Here is a 15,067-nt window from a genome sequence, read left to right as displayed (position 1 = left end):
TCAGAAAGCTGCTTCCAACATTTCATTGGCAAAACAGGTACCACTTTCCCAGGGACGGTGTCGCTCTGCTGTCTAATCTGTTCAAGGAACAATGGGGAGGCTTTCAGTACCGCTGAAAACTATGCATCTCCTTCCCCACCGAGAACGGGTCCCTCCTTCCCCCATCGAATCCTGCCCCCTCCCGCCCCACACTTCCACAGCCTGAATAGGAAGCGCTTCGCCCCCCCCATCCTCTCCCTCCAGCACAGTCATTTTCTTTTCATAGCGGGTGCGTTTTTCCCACCCTCCCAGCTCTAGGCTTTTATGGCAAAAATCCTAAATTACATCGCGATAAAATCTGCGATGGGACAAAGGCTCATTGTGTGTCTGTGTGTGTGTGTGAGAGAGCTGAGCATAAAGCAGCAGGCTTTTACTGCTGGGACAAGTGGAAGATAATACTGGGTTGTCACAGCTATGGAGTGCTTGGTCAGGAATATATATATATATATATGTTTGGCAAATGAATTGTGCATGAGAAATGGACAGCTGACCGTACATTCCATAGAAATATTTTAGGCGTGAATTCCCTCCACTTGGGCAACAACTCCTGCCATATGCAATCCGTTCAGGTTGCTGGGGATTATGGAAGTTGTTACCCAAGGCCACCTTGGCCTGCAAAGTGCCACCATACAGGGATGTGACTCCTGTCTTCCTGGAATCCCATTCCGGCCGCTTGAGCGCCCGTATCAGATTCTGGCCACTCAAGCTTCCCCACTGTATCCTTTCTAGACGGGTGGCTTCCCAGACTTTTATACACACGTTCCCATTCTAAAAGGTGAAAATGTCTCTCCCGTGGCTTAGTTAAGTAAGGCTTTTAAGCTAAAATGTGCTGGCAGCAGGGTCCCATTTTTTATTTTGGACCTTACCAATCCCTGAAATGCAGTCCCCAAATGCCACGAAAACAGAATCTGGCTCTTGAGACGAAAAGAAGTCCTCTGTGGGTTGCCCTGGGGCAGGAATCCCAAAGCACTGCCATTTCGAACGACCCACCTCCAAAAGACTGAAACTAGTATAACTAGAGATGGACTATTCGTATCCCTGGGGGTATGAATACGAATTGTGGCACCACAGGTGCCGTGGAGTCCCATTTCCTCCCCCCAGAACTGGCCAGTCCACTCTACATGGCGCTTGGCTCAGTTGTCATCATGATCGTGCCAATCATGGAAGGCCAACTCTTCCCTGCCTCCCCACGCAACTGACCACTTCAGTGCAGAGGCAGGATGGGGAGTCTCTCCACTCAGCTGACAAGTGGTCGGCTGCACGGGGAGGCGGGGAAGAACCAGCTAGACTCCTTCTTGCATTGGTGTGAAAATGATGACAATGGAGCTGAGTGCCATGTGGCAAATGGTGAATGGACTGGCTGGTTCTGGGGGAGAGGGAATGAGCATCTGTGGTACCACAATTCATATTCCTATTTCCAGGGGTACAAATACAAATCACCCATCTCTGCGCTGTACCTAACTACTGCATACCCAGTGCTATCAAAAATGGAAAGGGGACAGAAGACAAGCAGGAGATACTTAAAAACAAGTGTACAAAGGATTTCAGGCATTGTAATATGTGTGCCACCATCCGGTGCTCCTTCCTGTCAATCGCAGCAACATTGGGCTACAGTCATTAACCAGAACAGACAAGAAAATGCCTGGGACCGAAGGGCATCTCCCTGTCCTGCGGGAGTTCTGTTATCTCATCCAATCATATTTCAGAGGCCGACACATCATTTTGCTGACTGTGGGGTTCGTTGCCTTCCCTCCAAGCTATCCCCATCTGATCCCTTCTGAGCAGGGTTGCTTCCCCTTAAATAATCCTTTGGGGTGTGTCGGCTCACGGATCCATGACTGCAGAGCCCATCGGATTGCCTCCTTCTCTTCCACCCCAACCTTCTGCCCTATAACAATTCAAGGTTAGAACCTTGGTGGAATAATAAGCTGGAGGGATTGCATGTGTTGAATGGAGAGTTACACAGAATGATTTTATTGACCTGACCTTCTACTTTTTGGGTAGTAGGGACCACGCTACCTCTCTTTTCCTAAGGTCATCATCTGCCTAGGTCCTCCCCACTCCGTGGCCCTCTGGGTAGCCACTCAGGGAGCCACTCAAGGGAGGCCAAGAAATCATCCAAAGAACGGCCCTCTTTGTTGTGGCTCCAACACTTGAAATCAGCTCCTGGTAAAAGTGTGCCTTCTCAGGAGAAGAGAAGACTCCCTGGAAAAGACCCTGATGTTGGGAAAGTGTGAAGGCAGGAGCAGAAGGGGACGGCAGAGGACGAGATGGTTGGACAGTGTCACCGAAGCTACCACCATGAATTTGACCCAACTCCAGGAGGCAGTGGAAGACAGGAGGGCCTGGCGTGCTCCGGTCCATAGGGCACGAACAGTCAGACACAACTTAACAACTAAACAACAACAACAAAAGTGTGCTTGGCTTCTGTGCTTGGCTTCCTCCCTTCCAACTTTCAAAAGACTCTTGAAAAGATTGCTTTATAGAGAGGCCTTTTCTGGCAACCCTGTCTGATGCATTTTCTGCTGCTTTGTCTGTTTAGATCTCCCTGTGCCGCATTTGATTTTGACATTTCCTCCTCTTGACACGTTGACTGACTGTCATTTTGCGCTTTATTTTTATGTATTTTATTATTTTAGTTGACTGTAAGCCGCCCAGAGTATTGCGCTGCACTAACGAGGCGGTATACAAATTAATTAATTAAATAGGGAGAGCTGTGAGATCCCCCCCAACACTGACAATGTTTTGATCTTAAGAGTGGGGATTTTAAAAAATCATCTTACGTGATCAGTTGAATATTACACAGAACGCCTGTGAGTCACCGGGGGGGTGGGTGGGGAAAACGGCTCAAATGTTGCAGAGCAAAACTGGAAGTGGAGCTGTTAAGACTTTGGGAAATATCCTTTCTTTCTTTCTTTCCTTTTCTTTTCTTTCTTTCCTTTCTTTCTTTCTTTCTTTCTTTCTTTCTTTCTTTCTTTCTTTCTCTCTCTCTCTCTCTCTCTCTCTCTCTCTCTCTCTCCCTCCCTCCCTCCCTCCTTCTTTCTTTCTTTCTTTCTTTCTTTCTTTCTTTCTTTCTTTCTTTCTTTCTTTCTCTTCTCTCTCTCTCTCTCTCTCCCTCTCCCTCCCTCCTTCTTTCTTTCTTTCTTTCTTTCTTTCTTTCTTTCTTTCTTTCTTTCTTTCTTTCTTTCTTTCTTTCTTTCTTTCTTTCTTTCTCTTCTTTCTTTCTTTCTTTCTTTCTTTCTCTCTCTCTCTCTCTTCCTCCCTCCCTCCCTCCCTCCCTCCCTCCCTCCCTCCCTCCCTCTTTCTTTCTTTCTTTCTTTCTTTCTTTCTTTCTTTCTTTCTTTCTTTCTTTCTTTCTTTCTTTCTTTCTTTCTTTCTTTCTTTCTTTCTTTCTTTCTTTCTTTCTTTCTTTCTTTCTTTCTTTCTTTCTTTCTTTCTCTTTCTTTCTTTCTTTCTTTCTTTCCCCTGAACTGCAAGTCCCAGGATTTCTCTAGACAGTCTGGCCTTCACCTGATTGCTTGTAGACGTTTTTAGTCCAAAGCAGTTAATTTTTTCCAGGCTCTTGGAGAGGAGACTGGAAAGTGCAGAGTGTTGTAACACCTGGCTGTGAAGGAAAATGAAAAAAACCCAGAGCACCGCCGTTCGGTCTCTTGACTAAAGGCCTCCCGTTTGGTGGCAGCCCTGCGTTTGGTGCCTTTCCAGGGATAATCCAAACATTTATTTAAAAGCCCTTTGGTGCAAGAGTTCAGAAGGTTAAGCGTAATTGAAATTAATTTGCAATATTCTAATGGGCTGTTCTAATTTTTGTCTGTTGCTTTAAAACTGTTATACATTTTTTAAAATCAGATTTCGCACATGTCAAGGGATTAGCCGCTGTCTAGTAAGGTAATCAGTTGAATTATGAAGGGGAGCAATCCTATTTTTAATCAGTAGTAGTCAAAATTATACAACCAGGCAGAAGCCCTGCTGTCATAGTAATAGGAGAAAGATGAATTCTGCTTCGTTTTCAGTATCATTTTTTCCCCTCAACCACAGGCTTGCTCTGTCCTGTTTCTACCAGCCTCACACCTTCCTTCCAAAGAAGCAGAAGTTCTGTTGCTCATTCTACTTCATAGTCTGGAAGCATTACTGTTTGAACTACAAGTCCCAGACTCCCCCAGCTGGCATGGCCACTAGGAGCTGTAATCCCTCCCGCAAAAAAGTTACTTTCACTAAGGTCTGTTCTTCTCTAGCAGTGGCTCCTTGTGATGGTTCACGGGATCCACTCATCTCCATAAATATGAAATCAACAGCACCTGAACTTCTGAACCTTAGAGTTTAACATGTTGTCATCAAGAACCATTTTAAACACCAAGACAAAATGCTGGATCTAGTGGGAACATCGTACAACAAATTAACTGGTGTGAGTCAGTACTCTATTGCCTAACTTTCATACAATGCTAAGCACATCTACTCAGAAGTGAATGCCAGGGTGTCTGCATTTTCCTGTGACAATGAAGTTGGTACATTCATTTCCCCCTCTCTTTTCTCATTCTTGATGCCATTCCTTTCCCTTCTTCCATCATCCTCTGATGTTTTCTTCTCTTCCTCTCCTATTTTGACACCCCTTCTCCTTTCCTTCCCAGCTAACTAACTTGATAGGAACATACTGCTCCTCCCAACTATATGAACATATCACGTTCCAGGGTTTCCTTTTCCAGATAAAGCAGAGCTTTAAAAAGGTACTTTTAAAGATAATATATCCCAGCCAGCATGGCCACCAAAATGCAACTATTGATCAGGTTCAGATCCTGGAATACACTGGACCAAAGGTGTGAGGACTGGCGTACAGATATATGGCCTTCAGACTGGATGACCGATCAGTAGAACGGCCTGCCTATGGAATGGCACTGATGAAATCTTGGGTTTGTTCCATAAACAGCACAATTGACTGTTTCTTGCAGGCCAAAACGGCTGAGGATTTCTCCCAGACTGGACTTCTGCATGACGAGATGAGCCAAAATAATAATAATAATAAAAATAAAAATAAAAAAAGGTGCGGGAACAGATTTATAATTCCAACAAGGCTCTGGCTGAGCTGGAAGACAAGTGGACAGGTTGTAAGGCTGGATACTTTCAGTGGCTCCAGAGCCAGCATGATCCCTGATAAGATGCTATAATCATGCCATGTGCAGCAGGACAAAGGGATGGTTTACTTCCTGGGGATAGAGAAAGGTGGCGCAATGGGTAGGGAGGTCTGAGGATTGTGAACCAGCTTCTTCTGGGTTTAAGGTAGCCTTCATTAAAAGAATAGGGACTCAAAAACACAACTTCATGAAATGGGTCCGAGTCGCAAGTCAAATCTGAGTCATTAAAAAAAAACTAGTTGAGTCTGAGTTGAGTCACTGGTGCAAGTTAAGTCCAGCTCTACAATGAGTCGCACCACTCCCCATCCCTGATCATCAGAGCTTGGAACAGGTACTTTTTTGGACTGCAAAACCCCAGAACCAGGATTTGAACCCTATAAATGTAGCAAAAAAAAATCACAATGTACTTTCATTACTTTCTGATGGCAGAAAGTGAGGAGGAATTAAGGAACCTTGTAATGAGGGTGAAAGAGGAGAGTGCAAAAAACGGTCTGAAGCTCAACATCAAAAAAACGAAGATCATGGCCACTGGTCCCATCACCTCCTGAGAAATAGAAGGGGAAGATATGGAGGTAGTGACAGATCTTAATTTCTTGGGCTCCATGAACACTGCAGATGATGACAGCAGCCCCGAAATTAAAAGACACCTGCTTCTTGGAAGCAAAGTGATGAGAAACATCAACAGCATCTTAAAAAGCAGAGACCTCACCTTGCCGACAAAGGTCCCCATAGTCGAAGCTATGGTTTTTCCAGTAGCAATGTATGGAAGTGAGAGCTGGACCATAAAGAAGGATGACAGCCGAAGAATTGATGCTTTTGAATTGTGGTGCTGGAGGAGACTCTTGAGAGTCCTCTTGAGACTGCAAGGAGAACAAACCTATCCATCCTGAAGGAAATCAACCCTGAGTGCTCACTGAAAGGACAGATCCTGAAGCTGAGGCTCCAATACTTTGGCCATCTCATGAGAAGAGAAGACTCCCTGGAGAAGACCCTGATGTTGGGAAAGTGTGAGGGCAATAGGAGAAGGGGGAAGAGAGAGGACGAGATGGCTGGACAGTGTCATCAAAGCGACCAACATGACTTTGACACAACTCTGGGAGGCAGTGGAAGACAGGAGGGCCTGGCGTGCTCTGGTCCATGGGGTCACGAAGAGTCGGACATGACTAAACGACTCAACAACAACTTTCATTACCAGGGAAAGGAATTAATTGCAACTAGTTATCTGTTACCAGCTGCTTCCCAGCTCTGAGAACAGCCCCAACAGAAGCTTATGCACGAGACTGTACTGATCATGCATTTTAGCTCGACCGTTCCGGTCAAGAAATGAAGGAACTCCAGTTAAGGACAGGACAGCTCCTCCTTACCTTCCGGGAAGCAGTCTTCCGGCTCCATCATCTCTTCTGCCAGTTCGGGCATCTGTTCCAGCAGATCCGAGGGAATTGCCAAATCCACTGTGCTTCCTTCCGACAGGCTGATTTCATCGAACTTCTGCAGGAGAGAGACGGGGGGCAAAGGTGAGGAGAGGAAGAAAATTACTCAGGCTCCCCTTGCGGAAGTGGAAGTGTCTCTGCACTTAAGAAATAATGAAAAAGTCAGACGCTGAGTGATTCAGCCAGCTGGGAAGAGGATGGAAAGAAGGGAAGGAAGACATTATTATGCATTTCATTTGACATCCAAAAATCATGACAAAAGGACAGCGCATGCTACAAATGGGGCAAGGAAACCGATAAAGAACAACTTATAATAAAAGGAATGTTTAAGTTTAGTGATGAGCAAAACATCAAGCTGCATGCACAGTGGAAATAACTGGAGGAAGTGGATTGTGTCCCCCTAATAATTAACAACCATAATTGAGGCCATGGATTGGTAAGTCTCATGTCCCTACCATAGCAGTTCATGCAAACTCACCTGCCTCTTTCTGTTGTCCTGTTTACCTAGATGCTGAAGAGAACAGAGGAGGGCTCTCAGAAGGCGTCAATGTAGACTCCTTACTAGGCCATTGACAGAGTTTAGTAAAACTATTGTTAGACTACAATTCCCATCTATAATACCTAGGAAACCAAGCCTTAGGAGGAAAGACGGGAATAACTGGGCATGTTTAGGCTTGAGAAAAAAAAGACTGAGGGGAAAAGGGGTAGCATTTTTCAAATACTTGAAAGATAATCAAACAGAGGAGGGGCAGGATTCAGTTTTTGATCATTCCAGAGTGCAGGACACATTATGATGGGCTCAAGCTACAGGAATCCAGATTTAGGCTGAATGTCAGGAAGAAGTTCTCAACTGTTAGAGCTGTACAACAATGGAACCCAAGGGGAGGTGGCGAGTCCTCCAATGCTGGAGGCATTCAAGAGAAAATTAGATGACCTTCTGTCATATCTGCTATGATTTAGATTCCTATATTCAGCAGGTGGTTAGAATTGAGAGCCTTAGAGGCCCCTTCCGACTACATCATTCTATGATTCTAGATGATATTATGCAGGCACGATTCTCTCCTCACCTGGGATAGCTAGCGATTTTCGCCAGAATCAAGGGAAAGAATTTGCGATGTGATTTTGATCCATGTTTGCCAACATCCACACATTCCTTTCCCTTTGGGACAGAAGGAACATTGACATTTAAACAGGCTGAATGTTGAGGAAGCAAAACTGACAGATCCTTTCATCCTGACTGGGAACACACCTGCTAAAAGGTGGCCCCAGAATCTTTGGTAACCCACATGGGATCTGGTTCAGTATAGAGGTTCTTCGGTAGAAAACCAGAGAGGGAGTTTTCCTGGGCAAATGTCCCAATCAGGGAAATGATATAGATATAGAAGATCACCCTTGTTTCCAAGTCACCTTTCAATATTTCCATAAACTCCTAGGCTGCCAATAATGCATGTTTCTTGGTGATTTTTGTCGCTGGTGTCTCGTGGAAAAAAGGAAGCACCAACTGTCCAGTTTCACGGAGGAAGCCAGACCTGTCTCAAGCAGGATCAATCTGCCCACTTCAACAGTGCCTGGACGAAGATGGTTAATTGCAATCTTTGCTTTGTCTCCCCGCCCCCTCCCCCAGACCTCACAAGGATTGAAAGGAATCAACGAGACAAATCAATGGAGAGAAAACACCACCTTAACAAGAAGAAATTAGGGGCAGAAATAACAGCTCTCCGGAGAGTTACAAGAAGAAAGCTTCTAAGGCACTTCTGAATTGAAATTAGAAAACATGAACAGCTGAGTGGTTGGCTGCTACATCTGTGTGAAGAAAATTCTTCTCCTCCTCCTCCTTCTCCTCCTCTTTCTCTTTCTTCTTCCTCCTCCTCTTCTTCATCCTCTTCTTCTTCCTCTTCTCTTCCTCCTCTTCCTCCTCCTTCCTTTTCCTCCTCCTCCTCTCAAGTTCTAAAGTTCCCTAAGCAATTTTATATCAGTCTAGCTTATAAACTGCTGGATAGCTCTGTGGTTTAAGGATCTGGATGCAAAGATAGAAGTCGGGAGTTCGTTTCCCCACTGGGCCGCATTCACAAAGGCTGGACTTGATGATCCAGAGAGTCCCTTCCAGCTTTGCAGTTCTAAGATGATGATGATAAAGAGGGAGTGCATGTGACAAAGGTCTCAGTGCAGAGATAATGCCACACTGGGAAAGAAAATGTAGAGGAGACAAGGTGGGAGCCACGAAGACTAACAGTCCAGTTCACTGGCCAGAATCCTATTGACAGTTTCCATGTCTCTAAGTGAAACTGTGCAGGTTAGGGTGGTGAATTGCTGCTAATCAGCAGGGTGCTGATTGTATTGCTGCTTATACGCAACCAGAAATGTGACTGGCATCTCTTTAATTGACGGCAATTTGCAGCCATGACTTGTGCAATTTCACTTTTCACATCACCAGTACCTTCTGTTCCTACCTCGTATGTTTTGAATCTTAAATTCTGAGTAGAACACATGTTAGACAATGTGATATAGAATAGCATTGTTACCAAGACCAGGGGTGTGGAACAGCTTGGAAAACTGGCTTTTTCCAACCACAACATCTGGAATTCCCAGCCAACGTCTTCCAGGCTGTGGCCTGTGGCCTTCTGGAAGAGGGTGTTAAAGCCACATCGTTACAAGTGACCCCTTCTGTCTTGGAGAGGGAACATAATACTGTATTCCCTTCTCCCATCACCACTTATGCAGGAACAACGGGTGCTTGGGGGGGGGCATTTTCTTCAAGAAAAGGGCACCGGGGAGACAAAGGAACATCCATCTCCATAGCACATCATGCCCAAACTACATGGGACTTCTACGTAAAACATAAAAGCCCCAGATCAATGGGACGGATGAGTTTGGAAATAGAGAAGCAGAAAACTCAATAGAAAGAGTAAAGAGGCAGATTAATTTCTCAGGTAAACAGAGAATTACAACGTCTGCAATAGGCATTTCTTTCCTTCCCCCCACAGCCCCTGGGCTGATAATCAGACAGTGACAAAAGGAAATATTATAACATTTGCTCAACTCAGCAGTACAGCTGCAGGAGGCAGGAGAGAAAAGCCAAAAACGAAGCAATCCAATTAAAAACAATGCGGTGAGAGGGGCAGGATCCATTTAGAAGCCACCTGTGTTTTTTAAAAAAAGGTGTCGGTGGGGGGAAAGGAATGTTTTGTAGGCTCAACAGAAAATAGTGCAGGACTGTGATTCATTATGAGTCATCGTCATGAAATTGTAGGTAGGAACGCCTGGTTCCCCACACACACACTCCCCAGTTTTCTTTGGAAGCAAAGTTAAGTCTCTAGTCCTCTTACTTTCAGAGACAGAGGGGGGAAACACAAGCACGTCACTGGCTCCCCTTGCTTAATAAGAAGCAAGCTGCGCTCAGCTTTCAGTCTTTTTGCCAGAGGGTGCCAAGGCAACCGTTGAATGACAGGCTCTTATCTAAGGTTAGTAAATAAACATAATAGCTTTAAACTGGCTGGACCACTTTGAGAGATGTGCCAGTGGCTCCAGGCTGATACAGACAAATGTCTTCTTCCTCTCACTTCCCCCCCAGGCATTTCCTGCACCAGCATTTCTGTCTCATGGTTCAGAGTCACCATTTCAGGATTCTTGTACGAAGGCTCGGGAAGAAACACAGTTGGCATCCCTCTGCCCCCAACCTTGACAGGGAAGTTGGCAAGGCTTTGGGTTCGGGTCCTGAGTTCAAGTGTTCCGGCTGGAGTCCTGAGTCCAAAGTCTTGAGTATGAGTCTCCAGTCAAGGGACTTTCCGGGAGGGCACATGCACAGAGAGTGGGCCTGGAAAGGAAGCAGGGCTAGCATATGCGCATGTGCAGAGGCCGTGGGCTGATTTCTCTTGCTGGAGCCAACCCCACATGCTTCAGCGCATGCCAAGACGTGGCTTCTTGCACGCCTCCTTATGGCAATCAGTGGCTGCCGTTTCTGTCACCCAGCCCAAAAAATGTTATTAGAACAAAGGTACACTGCAATGTAGAATTGTTCTGAAAAAAGCTTCTGAGAAAATGAAAATTTTAGTATGGAACTCCTGTGGATTCTGTGTATCGGGGTTTTCTCTGTCAAACACTTCTTTCAGTTGAGAAGATAAGTTCCTAAAGAAGGATTTGATTCCTCCTGAGTGGATGTGCATGCACTTTGGATAAGGAGCCTCGCGGAGCAGTGGTTAAACTGCAATCCTGCAGTCAAGACTCTGCTAACAACCTGAGTTTGATCCCAACAGGCCTTCCCAATGTTGATCAAGCCTTCTATCCTTCCTAGGTCAGTAAAATGAATACCGAGCTTGCTGGAGGGTTTGGGGTGGGGAGCAATGTGTAGCCTGCATCATTAAATTGTTTATGTGTTATGGGGTGGTATATAAGCAGCACACTTTGCTTTCAAATGGTCACCAGATACCAGATCTGATATTCATGTAGAGTCTGTCTCCAAACAATGGGTTCACGGCATGCACTATCCCACACAGAGATGCCTCTTCAAAAATAGCATCCTTTGGACATTGCTCTTTCATGTTGGCATTCATCACCTCCTGTGAACTTGAGCCTCGTTCGCAGTGTTTGTTGGAGAGACGCCACATGCTTTGATCTTCTCTTAAACAGTCACAAATAGACTCTGTGTTTCGGTCCATTTTGTCTCCTGAGATGGGTGCCTTTAAAAGCAGAGGAAGTAAAAAAAGGGGGGGCATGCCTTGGCTGATTCCAATCAACATAGCCTTCTGAGGCTCACCAAAAAGTTCTGTGGGCAAATTCTGGGACCTTCCAACGAAATAGCAGCCCGGAGGGCCCCCAGTCAATGCCAGAAGGATGACTGCATTGACCAGCTACGCCAAGCCAGAAACAGAGACAGGGTGTGGCATTCACGGCTGAGCTAGTGCACGACCTTAATCGAGAGAACTTTCTCCAGGGTACCAAAAAAAACAACAACAGGCCTCAACCAATCAAATGCTACCTTTGGAATTGCACAGCCAATGAGAGTATTGATAAAGTGACAGGCGAGCCGTGAGAGCTCCATTCATATGCTCTTCCACCAAGCCAGACCACTTAATTGACGGTCCGACCTAAAGGCGTACCTGATTGGCTCAGGCTATTGTCACTCACAGGTTGAGAAACCCATGCCTCCATCCTCTTGTGATTGGCCCCAGAGGGTGAACAGCTCCTTCAGAAAACCCAAGTAGGTTCCTTCAGTCAAGCAAACGTCTTGCAGTTGCCTTGCAGGATGGCTCTCTTTGCCAATGTTTGCCATGGAATACCGGAGTTAAAGCAGAGCTTGGGAAAAAAACATTACCTTTTGGACTACAACTCCCAGCACCCTTAGAAGGGTCAGGGCTAAAGGATTCTGGGAGGTATAGTCCAAAAGTTAAATTTTGAAAATGCTAACAAACTTGCGATTTGACGTAAACGGGCGTGTTCTATCACGCATCTACAATAAGAATGCTTCCATTTCTCCGAGATGTGCCATTATCCACTTCATCTAAAGCCTCTTCTGGCTGAGGTAAGATACTAGGCTAAATGGGGTTGTTTCTCAGAACCCGGACGCTATCTCGCCATCAGAAACCCAGCAGTATTAATCATCCTGTCTCAAATGGTGGTTCCAGCTCTCTATTTCTTAGCCTCTCTGTACAGTATATATATTTTTTCCATTTTCCCTTCTCAGCACCTCTGGTAGCTGCAGTGGCTCATTATCTCTGTTTTTCCTTCCGTTCCGCATGCACTGAAAATAAAACGGCATGCAGGCACCCCATGCGACAGCCCCCCCATATCTACGGCATGCATTACTGAGCTCCGACAATTGGGTGGCATGCATAAAGGAGGCACAGCAAGCCCCACACAACCTTTTTACCTCTTGTTGCCCTTCTGATGGGAGTGGAGGCTCAGATTTCGACTGTTTGTCTGTCTGCAACTCACTTGACTCTTCACAGATCTCAGAGGCCTGACTGCGAACAGCTGGACTTTTGTAGCGCTGTTTCAATTGCTGTTGTTTGTCCTGGTGGGAATAATCCTAGATCTGCTTATTATTATTATTATTATTATTATTATTATTATTATTATTATTATTATTATTATTATTATTATTATTATTATTATTATTATTATTATTATTATTATTATTATTATTATTATTGCAGCATCACACACATAGGCCAGTGAGTAGAGAACATCCTGTCCGATCTACTCACGAAAAGTTATCTCTCAGGGCAACAAAGGGCATACAATTTACAATGTGCCATTTTTACAACAATTTGTGCAGGACGTTCTCGGAATCCTCATTAGATACAGGCAAACTCGAACCCGAGCTCTTTGAACAGGTCCCGTTCTTTGAAAAACGCAGACTTTGAAAATTCGCTTTCTGAACCTAATTCCTTTCTAATCCTCATTATGGCGTTTGAAGAGGTAATCTGTTGTTCTTACTCATTACAACATTGTTACTGGGGCGGCCGGGGGACAGATTGATTATAGAAAGGCATAAACCATATGGCTGTCACGTTCCAATATTCCAAATAGGTTGCTCAATTTGTATAATAGGCAAATTTGCATATTATGCAGATAGCGTGCATTAACGGCTGCTTCGTTTTTCTGCCCATGAGTTTCAGCCTTGGCGTCCTTTCTATGGTACCCACAAATCAGAGGGAGTCATGGATAGAGTGCTGGATACTGGAGACAACAGTTCCCATCCCTCCTAGCCACAGAGCCTATGACGACCAGTACCTCTCAGCCAAACCCATCTCATGTAACTTTTGGAGGGAAGTAGCCCCTCTTCTCGCCCCCTTCTGTCCATTAGAATCCCACAGAAATCCCCACCAAGTATCATGGACAGTTAAGGACAATTTCCCCGTTTCTGTGGGTTCCTCGGCTGCAGTTCTTGGTGAATCTCACAACCTTTGAATTATTGACGGGAGACTCAACGACTGCTGGAAGTGGGTCCAACAGTTCTCACATAATCATTGGAAAAGAACAAAACAGAACAACCAAAAATTAAAAGGCAGAAATAACAACTAGAGACTTATTACATAGCTTTAATGATGACAAGGAACAAATCAAATTTGTCAAGGGTTTTCTATATCTCAAAATGATACCCCAACCCCCCCCAAAAAAATAAAAATCAGAAGAAGAGTGAGACTCGGCAGGCCGCTTAGGAAGAAATTTAAAAAAGATCGTCAAATGTAAGGATATGTCACTGGAGACCAAGGCCAAGATCATCTGTACAGGTTATTCTCAGTTACTATGTATAGGTGTGAGGAAAACTGACAGGAACAGAATTGACTTATTCTGTTTGGTGTTGAGGAAAAGCGTGTGGACATAATGGATTCCAATAAATTAAAACAAGGAGATTCTAAACCAGTTTGCAGGATCTGAGCAGGATTGTTAATAATATGACCTTTCAGAGGTCATTCGTTCATAAGTTCACTATAAGTCAAAAAGTGACTTTATAGCGCACATAATAACAATGCACATTTATAAGACCCATGTAACTTAACAGAATGAATATCTGAGGAAGCAGTTCAGAGAGCCATACTATACATATGCAATTACATAAAGGACATTATGATTTCCTTAACATTGTCTGAAACCTCTTCTCAGAAATGTTAGGTTCACAGCTACAAGAACAATAAGCAGAAGCTTCTTGTAATTTAAACTCCTCCTTGTTCTGCCAACTCTTCATTTTCTCCAAGAATTTACATTTTTTTTTGGTTGTGTATGTATCCAGATTTTTCTTCAAATGAGTTCATATCAGTCCACATAAATCTGCTTCTGCTGCTTCATTCTCACAACAGCCCGTGAGGTAGGTGTAGTAATTTCTTTCTGAACTTATGGCTTCTCAAGGCATTCTTGGTAACTGATGTGCATTCTCACGGGAACAGTAAGCCAAAAAGCTAATTAATTCTCTCCGCAAATAAAACATTAAACAAGTGTATCTGTTTTGCTTTTTAATAGATCTGTCAAGGAAAGATTTAAGGAGGGACCTTCCTGCTGTTTCAAAAATGATTACAAACAAAAAATGGGCTTTTAAAACAGTTTTGCTTTCCTCTCTTCATATTTGTCTCCTTTTTTATCCTACGTCCTTGATGCATATAACATAATTGGGGTTTTTACAATACTCTTTGCCTCCATGCTTTTGCATCACAATATATTAGTTCATCTGCCTCAATGGCAGAGTTACTTCACTACTGGAAACAGTAAAAAAAGAACCAGGAAAAAATGTTTTCATTCAAACTAAACAAATGGTAAAGACAATAAATAAATAAATAAATAAATAAATAAATAAATAAATAAATAAATAAATAAATAAATAAATCTGTCCCCCCCCCTTTTCCCCTTGACTATGTAATCGGGGGTGTGGTATAAAAATGTTCCCAATGTGTCATGTTCAGGTTATCTACCCCTTTTCAAATGCTGCTTTGATTTTACACTAAATTAATTTAAAATTAAATTACAGTACTGACTTCC

The 15,067-nt window shown here is 44.1% G+C and overlaps 1 protein-coding gene across 6 annotated transcripts in view; it reads right to left on the bottom strand.

The window, feature by feature from the left end:
• LOC110071938 (sodium channel protein type 5 subunit alpha) overlaps positions 1-15,067 on the bottom strand; it is a 281,534-nt gene that overhangs the window by 58,680 nt on the left and 207,787 nt on the right. For 3 of the 6 annotated variants that reach the window (XM_078378169.1, XM_078378172.1, XM_078378173.1), the window contains 2 exons: positions 12,462-12,620; positions 6,530-6,653 (listed from right to left, as the gene is read on the bottom strand). In XM_078378169.1, coding sequence (XP_078234295.1) covers positions 6,530-6,653; positions 12,462-12,620 — 283 coding nt within the window. The remainder of the gene's footprint in view (positions 1-6,529; positions 6,654-12,461; positions 12,621-15,067) is intronic. The other 3 variants (XM_073002844.2, XM_078378171.1, XM_078378174.1) reach the window with 2 other exon arrangements.

Source organism: Pogona vitticeps, chromosome 6, assembly GCF_051106095.1.
Source record: "Pogona vitticeps strain Pit_001003342236 chromosome 6, PviZW2.1, whole genome shotgun sequence".
NCBI classification, from domain to species: Eukaryota; Metazoa; Chordata; class Lepidosauria; order Squamata; family Agamidae; genus Pogona; species Pogona vitticeps.
The sequence above is the reverse complement of the archived record's forward strand: the minus strand, read 5'-3'. Positions and strand labels throughout refer to the sequence as shown.